This window comes from Sorex araneus, chromosome X (assembly GCF_027595985.1).
Source record: "Sorex araneus isolate mSorAra2 chromosome X, mSorAra2.pri, whole genome shotgun sequence".
Classification (NCBI taxonomy): domain Eukaryota; kingdom Metazoa; phylum Chordata; class Mammalia; order Eulipotyphla; family Soricidae; genus Sorex; species Sorex araneus.
In genome coordinates, this window is record NC_073313.1 from 362,558,188 (window position 1) to 362,578,962 (window position 20,775).

At 43.7% G+C, this 20,775-nt stretch overlaps 1 protein-coding gene across 2 annotated transcripts in view; it reads right to left on the reverse strand.

The window, feature by feature from the left end:
- PPP1CB (protein phosphatase 1 catalytic subunit beta) overlaps positions 1-11,345 on the reverse strand; it is a 30,272-nt gene extending 18,927 nt beyond the window's left edge. The window contains exons 1-2 of one of the 2 annotated variants that reach the window (XM_055121900.1): positions 11,216-11,345; positions 10,850-10,986 (exon numbers count right to left, since the gene is read on the reverse strand). In XM_055121900.1, coding sequence (XP_054977875.1) covers positions 10,850-10,901 — 52 coding nt within the window. In that variant the 5' untranslated portion in view covers positions 10,902-10,986; positions 11,216-11,345. Of the gene's footprint in view, positions 1-10,849; positions 11,073-11,215 lie in introns of those variants that run through there. The other variant, XM_055121899.1, reaches the window with a different exon arrangement.
- Positions 11,346-20,775: the final 9,430 nt, after the last annotated feature.

The following is a 20,775-nucleotide window of genomic DNA, read 5'->3' on the forward strand; positions in this document are numbered from 1 at the left end:
GACTGATATTATTAAATAAAATATCAGTAATATATAAAAAAATAATATTAAGTATTTTTATTTAATAATATTAAATAAAAAATTACAGAAGTTCTAGATGACTTATTTCAAAGAGGATTGCTTCCTTTTAGCAGTGGAGTACCAGTAACTCATCCATACTTTTTGGAGGGCAAATTTGTATCATTTTTGCCCCCCATCTTAAAAAATGCCCATTTGGGGCATCAAGAGAAAATTTAGGGTACATTAGGGGCTCCTACAACTTGGCAGAATCATTAGAATTTCATATATTTGTGCCATGGGGTATTTTTCTTTTGTCCCTCTTTTATGATTCTCTCCTTAGTCTCCACTACCCAGACTTTTCAGTTCTTCTCTACATTAGAGCTTACCAACACATTTTGAAGTGACCACTCCCTAAGCCTTCAGAAACAGGAGTGACTGTTGAACTTACATAAACTTCTCTTCTCCCAAAAAGCAAAACCACACACTTCTCCTGTACTGCCTTTCAACAATGAATAGGCTGTGTAAGAACAGAAAGAACACAAAGTATGACTGCACACAAAGCAGCATACTAGAAGTTCGTATTACTATATAAAGGATTTTGAGGATTATCTTGCCAAGGAGTAGACAGTGAGATCTAATCGTGTATTTTACCTGACTGAGTCATAATTTTGGAAGGAACAGCACCATTGTCTCCTGACTCATGTTAGGATAATCGTACTTCACAACCATGTTTATGTTAGAAAAGGGGAAAAACACAATCTGAAGTGTCAGATTTGGACCAGTGCTTTTGTGTGAATTACAAACTGATTTTTTACATAAAAAAAGGGACAAAAAAATACCCCAAGGCACAAGTACTATATAAAATTCTAGTGACACTGTCCAGAAATAGTTTTACTAGAATACAACAGCTCTTATCTCCATACTATCTATGGCTGCCTTTACTCTGTAATGGAGTTGAGCAGCAGCAACAGAAACCTCCAAGACACAGTGGCGCCCAGCTTCTCTCCAGCTTATAAACTGCAGAGATGATCAGAAGTTGATGCCTGCCATGTTTATTGTTGCTCTGCAAGTTTTTATTTTATTTTGATTACAAAAGCAATGTCAAGCAAAAAAGTATGTGAATGTGTAAGTTTAAGAGACAGTAAAATGAGGTCTGTAATATTCAAGGAGATAGCTAGGTTTTCTGTTTTTAATATTTTATCTGTGCTAAAACCATGCACTTCAGGGTTGGAGAGAGTTCAATGAGCCAGAGTAGCCCCTGAGCTCCATGGGATGTGGCCCCCATGTTCACATTACCAGATGAAAACTCATTATGACATTTCCAATTATAGGAAAAATATGATCAGAAAAAAAGTTTTAATGTAAATAACCTCATCACAGCAGGATTTCTTCACAGAAACAAAAATGAGGCTGCCAACCCAATGAATTTACAACTGGCTCATGTGTTAGCCAGAGGAGAAGAGTCATTTTCAAATTTTAAGTCAATTACATCATATATAACTGGAGAAGACAAAAGAATATTATGTCCTGAGACAATAAACTCTGTAAAAATGATTAGCCTTTTTGAAAACAGTTCTTGGGGTTCGGGGAGGGGGTGTGGGTTGGGGGAGAGATAAGGACTGAGTAGATATAGGGTGGGTGGGGGGGTGGGGAAGGGAATGTGTTTTTACAGCCTTGTATGCAATCTACTGCACTTCGATCCCTGGTACCATATAGTCCTGAGCACAGAGCCAGGAATAAGCCCTGAGTAATGACAAGTATGGCCCAAACAACCCCCTACATCACCTAAAATAATGATTTAGTCCAACCAGAAGTAGATTCTAAGGCATACTAAAACTTGTGGTGGTAAAAATTATGCGTAGAATCAAAAAAGACTTAGTTGGACGATCTTATAAAGATTGTTAAAATTTAAGGCATTTAAAGTTTAGGGTTACACAGGGTAACACAATTATATGGGAAAAATACACTCACTATTGAACGATGGTGAACTTCATATGCTCTAGATAAACTTAACCATCTCCAATTCCATGAAATTGTCAGAAATAAAAACAGTATATGACTTACCCTATCATGCAACATTCAAGATAATTTTATTACAACTTTTTAGCTTGAAGTTGATAATTCCTGAATTTTTTTGAACGAGAAACCATACCTTCAATCACTATCATTCAGTAACTTAAAGAATTAATTTTATTGTAAACCTGATATTTAAACATTTTTCTTAAAAAATCAATTTTTAAAAATACACGCAAAAATTGTCTGTGGCTAACTCATTTCAGTAACAAATAAATGCTGCTTGAATCATAAGCAAATGTCAAGTTACTGAATACACTTCCAGTGCTGTCTGGAAATCATCATTCCCACAGATTTGTCACAAATGTATTTTCCAAACCAAAACTATAGTTCCAGCAGCATTCTTCCTCCCTCAATGCAAATTCTATAAAAATTTACTTATTGGGGTTAGAGTGATTGGCACCCCATATGGTCCCTTGAGTCTGCTAGGAGTGATCTTGATAGAAGAGCCAGGACTAAGACCTGAGCAACACAGGGTGTGGCTCCCAAAACAAACAAAACCCCACTTATTTGTGCAGCTAAAGAGTTTGTATCTATCTAATCCTCTACTGGATCAATTACTCTGCATTGTAATGACATGCTTTAAAAGACAAACATGAAAGAAGAGAATACTCCAAGGACCAGAAAGATAGCTCAAAGAAGTAAAGGCTATCTATACCTGGCATTCTGACTCGGCAGGAATTACCTGGCATAGCACACCGGGTCCCAGCAGCATTGTGCTGCCAAGCTCCAGCGGTGAACCATCAGGCTTGCAGGCACAACACTGCCAAACCCTTCTGATCACTGCTTGGGAGAACAACCCAGCGAAAAGTCTCAAAGATTCTAAATATTCTATAAATACCTCTCAAGTGACAAATACACTTATTCTAAATAGTCACTGTCATCCCGTTGCTCATCGATTTGTTCGAGCGGGCACCAGTAACATCTCTTGTTGAGAGACTTATCTACTGTTTTTGGCATATCTGATACTCACGGGTAGCTTGCTGGGCTCTCCGAGAGGGGCGAAGGAATCAAACTCGGGTTGGCCGAGTGAAAGGCGAAAGGCCAACCGCTGTGCTATCACTCCAGTATGCTTATAGAATAATAGCACATCAGTAGTACCTTAGCATCTTTCAAGATGGGAACTACATAAAATCCCACTATAAGTTGGCAGTAATAGATGAAAATGTGCAACTGATTTTGATAACACAATGTTAACTTTGAATATCAATTAAGCAAAATGTTCTCTTCCCAAAAATTCCACTGTTCCAATTATCAAACAATGCACACAAAGCAGGTTTAAGTCATAAATAGTATTGGCATATCTTCACATGTGTCAGGTATAACACTTTTTACCTTCTAATAACCAACTGCTATTGTGCAAGTCTTAGTAATATCCTCTGAAATAACATCAAAAAGAAAAAAAAGAAAGGGGAAAATTCGGGGCCGGAGCGATAGCACAGCAGGTAGGGCGTTTGCCTTGCATGCGGCCGACCGGGGTTCGATCCCCGGCATCCCATATGGTCCCCCAAGCACCGCCAGGAGCAATTCCTGAGTGCAAAGCCAGAAGTAACCCCTGAGCATTGCTGGGTGTGACCCAAAAAGAAAAAAAAAAAAAAAGAAAGGAAAAAATTCTATTATATCTGCCTTGAGAAATCTTAGCTATGAAATCTTACTAATTTTTTCATTTTACCTCCCACTTATACAACCGTATCACCACTCCCAAGACTTACTTGAGTATGCAAAAGACTCACTTGAGACTTACTTGAGTACTGGTCAATACCAAAGTTATCTTGAACCCAGATTTCTTAAATTTCTTTTTAAAGGGTCCGGGGAGGTAGCTCAAAGCACCGAAAAAACATGTTTTGCATGTTGGAGTCTGGGTTCAATCCATGTATAGCATGACCCTCAGCACCATATGACATTCCTTCACTGGACCCCCTCCCCGCCAACACACTCTGCCAGGACTGAATACAGGAGCACCAAGTCAGGAATAGCCCCCAAGCACGTCCAGGTATAAACAAACAAAATCAACATAATGAAATGGTAGTTTCTTTCTACTAAGTGCTGGGATCTACCTTTAAGCAGCAAAACGCAAAATCAAGTTACCTGTATACTAGGCTAATCTATGAAATTTTGTGTTTTTAAAGAATTAGCCAGCTGCTGGAATTTCAATTTATTTTAGCTTGTTGAGAATAATAAAATGGATTCAGAGTTGATATTTAGGAGCTCTGTATTAATACCGTAAACTCTAATATTGTGTATACAAACCACATTAACTTATTTTTTAGAGAAGATCAATGATTTTCATGAATTCAAAACAACAGCAGCGAATTTTTCTATGTTCAAAAAAACCTAATCACCTCACGTAAACTTGTCTTAGTATAACTCAAATCGCTAAAACCAGAAATTCTCAAACTTTGTTGGTCTACCATCCCCTTTCAGGAGAGAAAAAAAATTTTTTAATTGCACTATACCCAAAACTACTACCATCATCCCCCCATTGGGTTGAGTGCTCACTATGGGGTAATGCTGTCCACTTTGGGAAATACTTCTTTAGCCTGGAAATTAGATTTCCAAATCCCAATAAATCCTAATCTTGGACGCATACATTTACTATACAAACTCCAGTTCTGTATTCAAAGAACAAAACAAAGACATTCCACACACACCTGTTAGAAATAATTAAGAAAATTTAAATAAATGCAATCTCTGAATCAATTTATGTCTTTATGTCTTCTCCAGATTTTCATCCAAAAAAAAAAAGAGCTAAAATCCCCCTTAGGGACTGGAGCAATAGCACAGCGGGTAGGGAGTTTGCCTTGCACACGGCTGACCCGGGTTCGCATCCTATATGGTCCCCCGAGCACTGCTAGGAGTAATTCCTGAGTGCATGAGTCAGGAGTAACCCCTGTGCACTGCAGGGTGTGACCCAAAAAGAAAAAAAAAATCCCCCTTAGATGTTTTTCTTTACATTCCGTCTCTTAGTTTCTAATAAAATTTGTCTTTCATAAATATCTTTTTCTATGTGGAAGTTCAGGTTGCCAGGAGAAACTATACTTGCTTCAAAATGCTCAACTCTTAAATTACTGGATCAAAGTTAAACAAGATCAAAGGAGCTTTTTAAACATGCCAGTCCAGGCTGGGAATGTGGCTAGGTGGCAGTGCATTCCTCATATGCCAGGAATTGAGGTGCAGGGGTGGGAAGTTAAATCTAGCAATTCCTAAAAGAAAGTTACCTCATGACCCACATATATCCCCAGGAAACTGAAAACATATACCCACAAAAAAATCTACACAAATGTTTATAAAGCATTCTTCATAATAGACAAAAGAGGAAACAATTTAATAATTAGCAATAAAATGACATATACAATGGAATGAAAGTAATTATTCCATAATTCAGTCATAAAAGGAATGAGGTATAGAGACGTTACAATAGGGGTGAACTTTAAAAACATTACAAGTCAAAGATAAGAGCTCATGGAGCATGATTTTATATATATGTAACACAGAATAGGCAACTCCATAGAAAATAGGCAGCAGTCTTCAGCCCCCAGTCAGCAAACCAGTGAAGGTCAGTGCAGAAAGGTTAAAAACCAATGATCTACTACGGTGGTTTTAACTGTGGTTCATGGGCCAGGATGCAGACAGGTGCCAGTCCAGAAGTGTAAAAAGACTGAAGCACCAGGATTAAAGGCTGCCTAATGCTAAGAGGTAGGAGAGAAGTGAAAAGCAGGAAGTTGTTTTGATTGGTGATGGTACGGGCTAAAGTAAATCAATCTAAAGTTGAATGCAGTGAGATTTGCACAAATATAAATACACTAAAAATTGTAAATATACACTATAAATACTTCTGATAGGTGAAATCTATAGAACATGGTGTGGATCAAACTTCAATAAAACTGTTATTTTAAAAGGGTTAAGGTCAGGGATACAGCTAAAAGATGCATCATGCAAGGCCCTGCAAAATACTCTCTCTCATCATGCAAGGCCCTGCAAAACATACTCTCTCTCTCTCTGAAAATGGCTTATCTATTTCTACTTTCAAATGGACAAATAAGGAGACAGAAAGACACCTTGGATTCAATCTCCCCACACCTGCACCCTCCCACCCAGCACTGCAGAACCGCAGGGTCTGGGCCAGGTCCTGGAAGAGGGGACATGATGAAAATCAGTCTCAGTCCTCCACTGACGTTTTTACTAATGGTGGTTCCTGTACTTAAAAACAATTTTTTTTAAAATTTTATAAACAAAAATAATTGAGGACATCTTTTTATTAGCCTAACAAAATTTCAGGGTACAAGATCAACAACGAAGAGTGGTATATATTAAATGATCACAGCACTCTCACAAATTCATGTAACTGACAGGCTGAGATAAGTGGAAAATAAGACTTAAAAAAGCAAGCATCACAAGATTTTTACAGACCCACAAAGTAAATAATCATATTCTGCCCTGAAAGTTTATAGCCTGCTAATATTGCAAAATTCACATTCTAGCCAGTCAAACTGTGGCAAAACCAGTCAACTTTGTGGCAAAGTTAAAAAGTCTTAAGAAAATTTTCCACAAAACAATGAATTTAAAATGACCACATAAGCTATGCAAACAACATTTTAATGACGGGAAAAATTACTGAAATTTCAACAAGCATTTCTAAATTGTATAAATTTAGAGGTGTCGGTTGTTTCAAATTTTTTACAATAAGAAAAGTAACTGTTATAGTAAAAACTGAACAGTTTGACAAGTACCTAGCTAAGTCTATTATGATATCAAATGACACACAGCTACAGTTACCAATAGATTTCGTAGTCATGCTATTTAGCAACAATTTTCTGTAAAGCCCAGCTTCGATCAAATCTGGTTGGGAACAAAGCCAACATTATCATCAATCTGTGCGAAGCAATTTACCACACAATCCTTTTCCCAAATACATTAGATTCATTCCTCATCCCATTCCTCCAGCAAAATAAACTCCTACATGTCTGAAGAAAGTTCTCCAGTTAATTGTTCTGTACTCCTACTGTCATCCTAACTCCTCAGCAAACTCCGAGCTCCTTAATCCTATCAAGTGCTGGGGCTGGACTGAACTACCAGGATGAGCCCAGTGGTTTGGATGATACTGAACATATTCTTTTGGCTGCCTTAGTAAATAATTTCCTAAATTATAACAAAATTGTCAGTCTTTGTTTTCTCACAGATCTGTTTCTACTAAGCCTTGTTTGTTGTCGGTCTGCAGATCCTACATTGTTTTCCTGTATACAGACGAACTCTGCATGATCTTCCCCTAACTTTTTTTTAATGAATTTACTGTATTGAGCCCTATGAATTACAGAATGGTAATAAAAGGAGACTTCAGGGCCCTCTACCTTTGTCTAAGAGTCAGAGAGAACCTAGAACCTCCATGAAACACATTTCTTCCGCGTTCCTTGCTTGTCTCAGCACCTCCGACCGCATGAACATTCACGCAACAATCAAGCAGGATGGAGTATGTCCAAGAATGGAAGGTGGAAGATCTCTGTTGCTTACCATAGAAACATGTACTAGAATATGCACCATCAAAACCATACATTAGGACATTATTTTGCACTAAATAACACAAAGCAGTCTACAAAGGTAGTTACTGTGTGCCATGACTGACGAACAATTTAATATTTTAAAAGTAGAAAATTTAAAAAATAATCACGTATACTGTGGAACAATATAGTTCCACAATTGCTTTAAAATGCAATGGGACAGTGATATAGAAATATTGGTGATGGGTGTGATATAGTAGCTCTATAATCCTTAAACATCAGTATTACTAGTGGAATTGTCAATACCTCAAAAAAAAAAAAAAGGAATGTAAAATGCACGGCTGAGGTGAAACTGTACTGGGATTAAGATGCCTGCAGTTCATGAAGACATCCCTAACTCGGTCCCCAGTCACCCAGCACCTCCAGAAGTGGTGCTCACCTCATGAGCACAGAGCCAAGAATAGCCCCTGGGCACTGCCAGGTGTAACCCAAAATGAATTTTTTTAAAATAGAAAAAAAGAGAAAGAAAAAGTGCCAGGAAAAAGCACAGGGTTAGCTGATTCCAGGTGCCACACTGCTATCCCCAGGCACCGAAAGGGTGGCCCTGGCAGTCCCCTGCACTGCATCTTTGGGTCTTAGCACTGAGCCCTCCAGACTGGCTGGCTAAGAAGTACAGAGAGGATCCCAAGTACCCTGAAAACCACAGACCTCCCGGGGAGTCCCACCCCCTCAAAGGGAAAAAAAAAATTGAAATGAGATAAGAACTTCCTCTCCCCTCCCAGAAATACTGGCCAAATTTTAATTTGCCTAGTCACTTAATGCTAAGACAATACAAAATAACACTATAGGAGTGATTTATGAAAGAGCAGTCAAATGAAATGTATGAAAATCAAAGCTTGTTCTAGATATCCAGGTCTACATTTTAAGGGGAAGGACATGCATAAAGAATTTAAGAATCCCAGGGAGGTAGAGTGAAACTTGACTTCCCTACATTTAAAAGTGAAACAAACTCCTCAGGTCTGGAGAGATGGCGAGGGGGAGGGGGTCGGCAGGGGTCGGCACAGTACACCCTGGTTCAAATCCTAAGCACTGTATGTGATCCCCTGAGTACCATCAGCAGGAGCAATGCCTGAGGACAGACACAGAGGATAAGCCCTGTGCATCACCAGAAGTAGCAAACTCCCCTGAAATTCTTCACCCACAGTACACTTAACAGATGAACAGAGAAAGCTTGGAAACCTAAAAAAAAAAAAAAATCACTTGTTCAGACGGGGGAGTTCCTTCAGTGAAGAGATTTATCTTTGCATTCCTAGTGCCTGGTACAAAGGAGTTCAATACACACTAAAAACAGTGGGAAATGTGTCGGGGTTTGCACCCAGAAAAAAGAGGGTGAAAGCTCCTCTGACTATACGAAGCACTTAATTTGAATGCACAGCAAAAATAAAAACCAAGAAATCACCAAAGCTGCGCACCTTTCCCACCATAGTTTCTCCTAGTAAGCCTGAAAAAATTCACTAGTAAAATTTTGAAGCATTTAGAATTGCAAAAAATGCAGTGACCTTAAAGTCTTGAGATCAAATATTTTATTTTTTTGCAAGACGCGTGGATCGAACTCAACACATTCCAGGCATACACTCAAACACTGAGCTCCAGACCCCTCCACATCAAACATTTTCAAACGTATCCATCTACTCATCTTTGTGCCCATATTCTACTATATGGGGGAGGGGTGAGACAGGAGTTACAACCACCATATTTTTCTTACTAGTTCAATTTACAACACAAACAAGATGAATAAAATGGTGGTAAGATTGTATTTACAAAGGTCAGCAAACGTTAAATTTGAAAAAAATACCATTTCTCACTTACACAAATCAACTACCCCCCTACCCCGCATTTTTCTTAAAACACACACACACACACACACACACACACACACACACACACACAGTTGCGGGAACCTGGTTACAACAGTGTTAACGTTTCCATCTTTGATGTACAAAGTTACAACACCTTCCCCACCGCCACCCACCCTGGACAGGGCCCATCCAGCCCAGCCCCCGCCCCGCAGCTCGGGCCTCTCCGCTCAGCCGTCACAGACCCGGGATCGGTTCTCATCAGAGACGGTCAGTCCTGACGCTGCAAAGATCCGCACGCGTCAAAATTCAGGCTTAAGGAAACGAAAGCACCAGGAGGCTCCCAAGAATAAAGCGGAGGGAAACGACACCTTCAGGAGTTCCCGATAAAACTTCGCTTCCGGATTCCGCCTCGCCGGTTGAGGTTTTTTAGCAAAAATTCTGCGTGGCCGATTTTGAGACCCAACAGGTACCCGCCTCCACCGACACACACACACACACACACACACACACACACGATCACCGACACACACACGATTTTGTGACCCAACAGGTACCCGCCTCCACCGACACACACACACACACGATTTTGTGACCCAACAGGTACCCGCCTCCACCGACACACACACACACACACACACACGATCACCGACACACACACGATTTTGTGACCCAACAGGTACCCGCCTCCACCGACACACACACACGATTTTGTGACCCAACAGGTACCCGCCTCCACCGACACACACACACACACACACACACACGATTTTGTGACCCAACAGGTACCCGCCTCCACCGACAGACAGACAGACACACACACACACACACACACAGATGAGGAGGCCGGGCAGGAGAAAGGGGGAGCCAGGCGCCCCCACGGCCCATCCGACAACCTCCTTTGCCGCTCTTCAATGCGAGATTAGTACACGCCGCTTCGCAGCAGGACGCGATTACCTCCGGGCAATTAGGAAGCCAAGAACGGCAGCAGCGCGTGCACCATCCGTTCCGGGTTCCTCCGCTTCAAAAGAAAAGAAAAAAAGAACCCAAAACACACACACACACACACACACACACACACACACACACACACACACACACACACACACACACACACACCCGCCCCCCCACACACACACCACCGCTGGCTGCAAACTCACAAAGCGACCGGCTGGAGGGGCCCATTTGTTTTGCAAGGACGGGCCCGGCGGGCCGCCGGCGGGGTGCACCGGCCCGGCCCGGATCGCGCCGCTCCCCCGTCCTCCGCAGCCCCCCTCCCACGGAGGACGGCGTCCCACGGAGGACGGGGCCCCGCGGCGGCCGGCGCCGCCACCCCTCCGAGCCGGCCTCACGCCCCTCCCGGGCGCTCCCGCCGCCCGCCGCGCCGCGCCGCGCGCCCCGGCCCGCACAAAGGCGGCGACTCACCCTCCAGCAGGCGGGTGATGAGGCTGTCCACGTTCAGCTCCCCGTCCGCCATCTTGTCGCGCCGGCGGCTCCCTCTGGCAGCGGGAACAAGGGCTTGTGGCGGCAGCGGCTGCGCCGGCGGCTCGGCGTTCCCTCACCTGCGAGTCACGCGGCCGTGGGACCCGGCGCCCGCCTCCCCCGCGGGCCCTCCCGCCGCCGCCGCCGCCGCCCCCTCCCCACCCGGTCGCGGGGCGCGCGCACCGGCCCCCCCCGCCCCGCGCCACACGGCGGGGATCGAGAAACTCCGCGAGACCCCGCGCCCCGGGCCGCGTCAGGCCCCGCCGACACCGCCGCCGCCTCGGCGCCGCCCCACTGCGCAGAGCTCACCAGCGCCGCCGACCGCCCCACCCGCAGCGCCGCCGCTCCGCACCGCCCGGCCCGCCCGCCGCCGCCGCCGCTGCCGCCGCCGTCGCCGCGCCACGCAACCCCAGGCGCAGGCGCACGGCGCGCCCCGGCGCGGCTCCCGCCCGAGGCCCCGCCCCCTCGGCGCCCGGGCCTCGGCGCAGGCACACTCGACTCCACTCCCGGCGCGACTCCCGCCCGCGGTCCCGCCCCTTCGGCGCCTTGGCCTCGGCGCACGCGCAATCGGCTCCACTCCCGGCGCGGCTCTCTCCCGCGGCCCCGCCCCCTCAGACTTCAGGACTCGGCGCAGGCGTACTGGGCTCGACTCCCGGCGCAGCTCTCTCCCGCAGCCCCGCCCCTCGGCCGTCCGGCCTCGGCGCATGCGCATTGGGCTCCACTCCTGCACCCCCCACCCACCCGCAACCCTTCCCGTCTGCAGGTGCCTGGTTCTGCCTCTGCGCCGAATCGCCCGGGCGGTGCAGGAGCCCCAGTCGCGGGAGGGTGTGGGGGGGCTGTGTAGGGACGTGGGGGAGAGCACCGGAAGCTGCCAAGACGCAGAAGGCGCGTGTGCGGCGCTGACTGGCGCGGCTGCCCACTTCCTCACTCCGGGGTGCCAATGTACCGGGTGGCCGTGCCCTTCCCGCCTTGCTTTTCGCTTTGTGATTTTGCTAAACCCGCAGCCCTCCAGGTTCCTTGAACCTGGTCATAGGGTCTGGAAAGCTTGGTTTGGTTCATATGGGAAACAAGGAAAAATGTTTGACATTGCAGATAAGGAGTTTTCTGTACTTAGCGTTCTGCAAGGCTGGTTGCCAAAGGGATCCTGGGTGAAATAAATTAGCTGGGGGCAGCTGTGATATTTACATCGGTACTGGGCTCTTCCCCTGTGATCACTTTCACAAACCTCATATCCAGATTCCTCTTGCACTACACTGCACTGTCATCCTGTTGTTCGTCGATTTGCTAGCACAGACACCAGTAACGTCTCCATTGTGAGACTTGTTACTGTATTTGGCATATTGAATATGCCCCGGGTAGCTTGCCAGGCTCTCCCGTGCAGATGGGATGCTCTCAGTAGCTTGTGGGGCTCTCCCAGAGGGACAGAGGAATCAAACCCGGGTTGGCCAAGTGCAAGGCAAACGCCCTACCCTCTGTACTATCGCTACAGCCCTCCTATAGCTCAGCTGGTAGAGCGGAGGACTGTAGGTAGCAGTATTCCTCTTATTACCACAAAAGTGGGCTTATTCCTGATCTTGTGAGGTCTTGAGTATTGTATAAAAGATTTACACATGAGGCTTAGTATATTGTACGGTTTAGGTAGATGGGTCTGGTTCCCTTCCCCACCCCTCACCCGCACTCCCGCTCCCATATCCAGGCCTCTTCTTTGATCCGAGTAGGCCACTCCTCTTGTTCCCCAATTCCACTTCCAGATCCCTGGGACGTGGTCCTGCCGCTATGAGTGCAATCTTCCCTCCTCCCTACACTGCTCTCTGTACAGTGGCCTGCTCTGAAATATGCAGCTGAACCCCTGTGACCTGCCTCTCCTTGTCGCTCTGTAACTTGTCCCTGGTTTTCTGTGAGGCCATGCCCCACGATCCCCCTGTCCCCTTGGCTTTACTAGGTCTCAGGCCATAGCCACATTCCCTTGGTAAGAGCCTCAGCTATCCGACCACCTGTCTGGGCATGGCTGAAAGGCAAAGAGAAGGTGCCTAGCTAGGGCTGTAGGTGGTGGTGGTGTGTGTCGGGGGGCAAGCGATTCCTTTAATCAGGTACTCTCTCCCACCCACAAACCATCTTGTTACCTACTTTGGCTGGGTACCTTTCTGGAGGGAATGATTTTAAATGAGCAATTGACCAGTTGAATGAACTTTTACTTTGTACCCCTGGGCTTACACCTTAAAACTTTGGGGGGGGCTGTTAATTTCCCACTCTCTGTGTGTGTTCATCCTGCTGTTGGATTTCTCCCTCCCCCTTCTTCATAACTGTTTGAGTAAATCCACTTTATTCTTCGGGCCTGCAACAGTCACCATGTGTCTGGCATGTAGAAGTCAGGGGCAGAGACATGCAGCTCAGTGGCTGTGCAGGTGATTTTGTTTGTTTGTTTATTGCTTTGGGGACACATTCAGCAATGCACAGGGGTTACTCCTGGCTTTGCACTCAGCACCTGATCTTGGCAGTGCTCAGGGGACCATATGGGATGCCGGGAATCGAATCTGGGTCGGCGGCATGCAAAGCAAACTCCCTATTCACTATACTATGGCTCCAGCCCCTGTCCAGGTGTTCTTTACCCCCATGATCCTGCCTCTAGAAGAGAAAGAGGAAGAGAAGCTGTGCAAACAAGCCAGAGTCTGGGGCCTTTGCTAGGAGGTGGTTGGACCAAAGTTGTTTACTCATTCCTTGTGTGTTTCTTGTGTCCAGAAACTCACACAAGCTGACACAAGCTCAAGGCAGTGGTTTCCCCAGCCACATTTCACTAATAGGTATTCCCTTTTGGAGATCCCTGTTCGTCCTCTGACACTGCAGTAACGGTTACATGTGTGAGTTTTCTCATTTAATCCTGACTTTCCTAAGAGGGAAGTACTATCACTGTCTCAAGTAAGTAGATGGGAATGAGGCAAAAATGGCTAAAATCCTAGGTCCAAATGACACAAATTAGTAGGATTTAGTTGTTTGTTATTAGTTATTTATTTGTCTCGAGACCATACATGGTGGTGCTTAGGGCTTACTCCTGGCTCTGTGCTGAGAGATAACTCCTGGAGACCATATGTATTGCCTGGGATAAGACCTAGCTCGGCCCTGTACAAGCACCCTACCAGCTGTACTATCACTCTGGCAGTTGTAATAAACTCTCTCTTCTCTGATGTTAGACGAGATGCTTAAACATGCATGTCGCACAGTTTAAGAGGAAGAGACATAGGTTTTGTGGAGAGGCGGAGCATTGTTCCACTGAGTGCTTGATAATGGTCTGGATGACTTACAGAGCTAGAATTTCAGTAAGCATTTTCTTCCCAGTGCCTCCCAGGAGTCTAAAGGAAGGGTCATTATAAAAATGGGAACACTATAACATGAGGGGCTTCACTTTTCTTTGGCATTTCCCTTCAAGGAAGAATTAGATGCAAATTCAGAATCAGCGTTCTCAGATTTGGAGGTTATACTGGTACACATGTATTACTTAGTATTTGAGCAGTTTCTGAGGAAGATCATTATAATATGAGGCATTAATTTAGTTTTTGTTTTGTTTTGTTTGGGGGCCACACCCGGCAGTGCTCAGGTCTTACTCCTGGCTTTGTGTTCAGGGATCACTCCTGGCAGAGCTAAGGGGACCATATGAGGTTCGGGGAACCAAACCTGGAGCAGCTCCTTCCAAGACAAGTGTCCTACCCACTGTACTATTGCTCTGGCCCCTGGGACATTCATTTAAAATAAACAAAAAATTATTTTAATTATCATAAAAGTATTCAAAAATGAATTCTATGAATATTTGCATCATGTAAGATAAACCAGTTATCTTCACACTCATTCAAGCTTGCCATTTAAATAGGCGATTTTAAAGAATAAAATGAGAAAAAAAATTGAAAGCATCTTGGAAAATAAACAAAAATATAAAATCACTTATAGTTTCACCAGTCATAGACAACCACTTTCCCCTATTACATATCTGTTGAGATCAGAGCGAGGTCTCTATGGATTGTCCTCAAATAAAGCACTTTGGCACAGAGGGAATAGAATCCGCACGATGATTACTCATAGTAAACAGAGCACAGACTTCCATGGGGATGTTTGACTGAGAAGTGTTGGCCAAAACCCAAACGAGAGTGAAAATGAGTAGGTTTAAGGATCAAAATTCGAAAGTTGTGATGGTGATATATAGCTATTTGCTGCCCTGACTTATCCAATGATTGAAGTGACATTCGCTGAGCTGTCCAACTTTCAATTAATTCTTTAATAGTAGTTGTAAGTCCAAAATTTTACAAGATATAACTAGAGGCAGTCATTCTGTTTGTCAAATAGCAACTTTAAATCCCCAAAGTTATCAACTCTCACTGGAACCTTTTTCTCTTAAACTAACACTCTCACATATCTTTCAAGATAAAAATGATTACAGAATAAATATCCAATAATTGAAAGATTTAACTAAGCGAATCTATAGAATTGCTAACTAAAAGGCAACTAAACATAAATGGGCAATTACTACCAAAGCTGTCTAATTTTTGAAGGGTTGATTGATGGCCCTTCATTTTAGCCTTTTGTAATTAGACGACGGGCTCCTTATCTATTTGGGTCAGCCCTAGCGTGTTACAACAAACCAAGCCATATAGATAGGTGTACCTGATTGTTTCCTTTCCAGTTCTCTCCTTTCCTGCTCATCCAAATAAGATGCCAAGAAATAGTTCCATGTCTTTGGTGGTGGAAAAAGTACACAATATGTGAAAGTTAGTATCATATAAAAGCAATTTGAATTTTTTGTGTCTAATTATGGCTGCTCTTCTTACACATTCACCTTTTTGGTTAGAGAAGGTTATGTCTGAACAGTTTCATAAATCTCTCTCATTATTTTAGTTCAGTGCATAAAACAAAGCATCGTTAAGTTTTCTAACGTACTTGAATGAGGTCTCCCCTAAGACCTCATTAAGTTAATAGCGTGCAACTCCTAAAACTAAAACCAAAAGTGTGAGTCGTGAAAAAATATTTTTTTGAGTAACACCCAACATCAATGAGCCCTTTGTTGGAGAGAGGGGAGTGAGTTTTGGGGTCAAACCCAGCTGTGCTCAGGGTTCTATTGCTCAGAGAACACTCCTGGTGGGACTCAGGGGACCATCTGTGGTTCTGTGGTTAGAATCCAGTTTGGGAGCATACAAGGCAAGCATTTTACCTACTGCACTCTCTACCCAGCAACCCCCAAAGCCTTTTTTTAAAAAAAAAACTTGTTAAATAGAATATTCAGAACTCAGTTTAAATAAAGATTTTTATTGAAACTGGCTTGATCTTGATTTAAACAAGTCTATGATAAAAACTGGTGCCCCTATAAGCAAATCGATGAGCGATGAGATGACTGTGACTGTGTGATGATAGAAACATTCCTAATTGAAACAACCCCCAATAATAAAATTAGTTACATAAGGAAATCTTACAATAACAAGAACTCATAAGTAAAGTGAATAATGAATCAATTAAGTATTTATAAAACATTATATGTATCTAATTCTGTGATGAAGAAGACATTGATCTTCCCAGCTTTCCAACTTTAAGAAGTTAAACAGTTATATTAGGGAGTGTCCAAGAAAATCGCTTGGATATTGTAGGAAGCATTGGTTTAGCAGTGTGAGATCAAAATAACTGTATTTCAGCAATATGTATGCCATTGTACACCTTGATTTCATTACCTAAAAAGTTAATCCATTACTTAAATGATCACCTGAGTTTCTCCCAGCTCTCATAAATCTTTAATTCTAAGACACACAACTGAATTCCAAAATGTAACATAATATTGTACAGGTTGTCCCTGACTCAGGAACTGGATCAATGCCAAGAGGTCAATTGTTTAGAACACAGAATATATTTTCCCACAGATACCCTGGGACAAATTGTGGTTAAATTCCCACGTCAGTCCGTAAAATCAATTTAAATCCTTAATGCAACTGTAGAAGAGTATCCATGGTAACAAGGACTTTGACCACCAATTAGAACAAAGCTTATGAGGTAAAAGCCATTGAAGTTTCTAATTGCATGACAGAAAACATATCAGTTTTCTCACTGTACTAGTAGTAGACATGGACACAATTTAGTTTGAATTTACAGGCTTGCCTGAGCCCTGAGAATGAGACAAGACTGAACTGGCCATTTGGAGAAAGAGAGACTCTGAGACTTCTGAACCGACAGGGGACTGAGCATAGAACTCACTGGTTGCCTAGAAGTTTAGTTGCCAGGAATAAACTGGCTCTAAACCAAAGAATAGGGAATGTCAGGACAGCAGGGGGACAAAAGGAGTAACTATGTATACTAGGAAATTTTTTAAAAAGATCTAACTATGTTTTATAACATTTTATTTTCATAAGGTTGTTCACCTTAATTGATTACATTCAATATTTCAAAACCAATCCCACCACCATTACACTTTCCCACCACCATTATTTCGAATTTTCCCACCACCATTCAGTCTTGCCTGTCAGGGGCAGATGCTAGATAATTTATTTTTTATTACTTATTATGAACATCATGAGAGGTCATGCAGCCGCAAAAGCAGCCACGTGCTTCTGGAATTCTAAAATTGTAAATGGTTTGGGTCCAGAGACATCTCTGTAGGGAGCTAATCCATTCTGAGATTCATTTGGGAGTCTCTGGATCAAGGCTATTGATACACTGAGATGGCGCACGAAGGCAGATGGTGGGCATGACAGCCAGGACCTCAAGCTGTCAGGGAGACGGGAAGGGACAGCCCATCTCCGCTGCCACAATGTGGCCTGGAGTCTTAGTCCTTGAACCCGCATACCTGGGTTTTGCTTCTGGAAGCTTGTGGCCGCCGGGGTTTCATCTGGAGTGGGCAGAGAGGGCATACCAGCTCCATCTGAGCTGTCCCCATGGAACTGGCTCCGCACGGGATCCAGAGAGATCTCCATCGAGCTGCGGTCTTCTGGGATTCACTGCTGTGTGATATAAGTACTTTTAACCTCACTCACTCTGTGGCTGAGAAAGTTGGGATCTGGGAAGGTTAAAACTCATTGACTTACTGGAAAGGTAGACTTGAATGGAGAATATAGGTTTGTTAGCTACCTCTCTCTCCCCCATCCCTCCCTCCTCCTTTCCTTACCTTCTCTCCCTCTGTTCCACCTCCCCCGAATGAGATAGAATAGATATGTGCAGTCCCTTCCTCTTTTATCTCCACTCTTTTCCGTGCAGGGACACCTCAGAACCCTCCCTTTTGGTGCCCATCATCATCCTGTTTTTCTTCCTCTGGTCCTCCCTGGTAGTCTGGTCAGAAATCAGAAGTGCTGTTCTCCCTCTTGGCCCCATCCATTTTCATTAATCCATGAAGGGGCTCATGACCCACTTTCTGGTGGCTGAAAAAAAAGGTTACTTAGTCCCTTTTTCAATGGTCCAGGTTGTGAGTGAGCAAGCCAGTCATGAACGTTTGGATACTGCCAATAGTGATGCTTTTGTTTTACTGGAGTCCAAACTACAAGAGCCAGAGTCCAGAGTCCAGGTACCAGGGGTTGCTCCTTTCACAGAAAGCAGCTTTCTGGCTTAATATTTCCCAAAATGGGCAATACCAAAACCTACCCCATTCCTCAAGTATCCGAAGGAGCAATAGTTTCTTCAGGTGTAGTTGGAAGCCATTTGCTTTGTTCAGTTAAAGAAGGTAGATTTTTTTCTTTTGGGGGAGTGGTGGGAGCAGGGAGGGGAGAAGCTAATTTTTTTTTCCTGAATAAGAACTAGTAGGACAAAAATTTTGGGAGCCTCTGTTAGTTTCAGGGAGTTCACTATGTGTATCAAGTTTTGTAGCATCCTGTGCCAGCACATTATCCCATGGAGTCTTTTGAAAATTCCATGAGGTGAATCTTTTCCATTTAATGGAAAATAAAATGAAGACTTGTATCTATTCATCAGTTTCATCTGATTCCATAGCCCTGGCTGAACTAACCAGGCAAGTTATGTGGAGGTCCTGTAGGCTTGGGGACCAGCTCTGGGACACCAGTGTGAGGGGAAACAGGAAGGAGTGACTAAGGGATGAGCTGGTCAGAAGCTTTGGTGGGCTTTGTTGACGGGGCTAGTTAGTTCACAGCAGGAGGGGTGGGCAAAGGTGGGCAGTTCCACAATGGGACAGAGTCTACAGTCGAGGTAGAGTGGGGAATGCATGACTCGGACCTCTCTGGACAGGTCTCCTGGGCAGGATAAACGTCTTGCATAAGCAACCCTAATTTATACATATTCTTATTCCTGGCCTGCAGGACTAATGCTCAGAAGTGCAATTCAGAACAAAGCTTTTTAAAATTCCACAGGGGCAGCGGGCAATGAGGTCAGATAAGGCGTTTATGAAAACGGTGTCGCTAAGGGACTTGATGTTTGCTGTGAAGCGTTGTGGGGATAGATCAGTGTTTTGTTTCTCTCTCTCTCTCTCTCTCTCTCTCTCTCTCTCTCTTTTCTCTTGTATTCCTTTTTTCTCTTGTCTTCCTTCCTTCCTTCCTTCCTTTTTTAATATTTCCTCTATCTTCCTTCTTCCCTCTCTCCTTCCTTCCTTCTTCTCTCTCTCTGATAATACAACATTTGTTTAAATGAGTCCACATAGGCAAGTGATATAACTCACTAGTTGAACACATGCCTGTATATGACAGACCCTGGGCTTGATTCACAGCACTATAAGGAATAAGTGAATGAGTGGAGTTCAGAGGGTGGGAGAGATTAAGTCAAGTGATCGTAGACTCCTACAAAAAAGGATGATTACTGAGTAATGGTCATGCAAAGAAGGTGTAGGAGATAAATATCATGGGAGAAAATAATTTGTTAAATCTTTTCCACTATAATGGAGATGTTTCTATGATAGAGTGGCAAGAGCAAGAAAAAAAATCATGCAAACTTGGACTTTAGACTCCACATTCTCTGCTACAAGCCACACCCCTTAGACAAGTCACCTACTCTCTGGGATCTCAATATTCCCTCCCTGTGGAACTGGGAGATCTGAATGTGATATCACTCAAAGAACCTAGTTCAGGATATGGTGAGTCATAGTGGGATTCATTATTTTCTTCTTTTGGTACCCTTGGAATTTAACATGCATACCTACAAACTCCCACAAGTGGTCAGTATTATAGTCGGCACTTTGTGTTCTTTATCCCCTCCTTTTCACTTGATGCTAGGTCACTTTTTCCATAAACACATTTATATGTGCTAATGGGGCCCACTCTCTTGTCATTTCGATCCTGTGCTTTATACTTAACTTGCCTCTGTTTAAAATGCATTTCCTTTACTGGGACAGCTCCCTATCTGTTCTCTCTACCCTTCAACTCATAGTCTTGTTTTCTTGAGACACTCATCAGTATAAAATCTAAATCTCTGAGAAGAGCGTCCCATAAGACATAACTTCTTTCTACCTGTCATGTCTTCTCCCAACGCTTACTTGGCCTTCGCCCTCCTCACCCTCACCCACCCTCTATCCTGCCAAGTGTACAAGTGTACAGTTCTATCACGAGTGATTTCACGGTGCTTTATACTTCCCACCACTTCTCTCCACTATAATTTTGTATAAAATGAGCAGGAGTTCAGAGCTCAGACCGTTTTCATCTCACTCCCAGGCATATTATGCTTCAAACATGTCTAAGGATTACGGTTTGAAAAATAAATGATATTTTTCTATATTGGAATGCTTTTGAGTTCTTTGAAGGATTAGACTATATTTAATTTTTCTCCAAATAGCATATCTCTTTAGGATGAATCTTAGATGTAAAGGGTTAAACAATGACACTTCTGGGGCAGGGGAGAGAGTTCAAAGGGGTGAAGCAAATGCTCCAGAGCATTGCTGGGGAGGGTCCTCCAAAAGCTAACAAACAAACAAC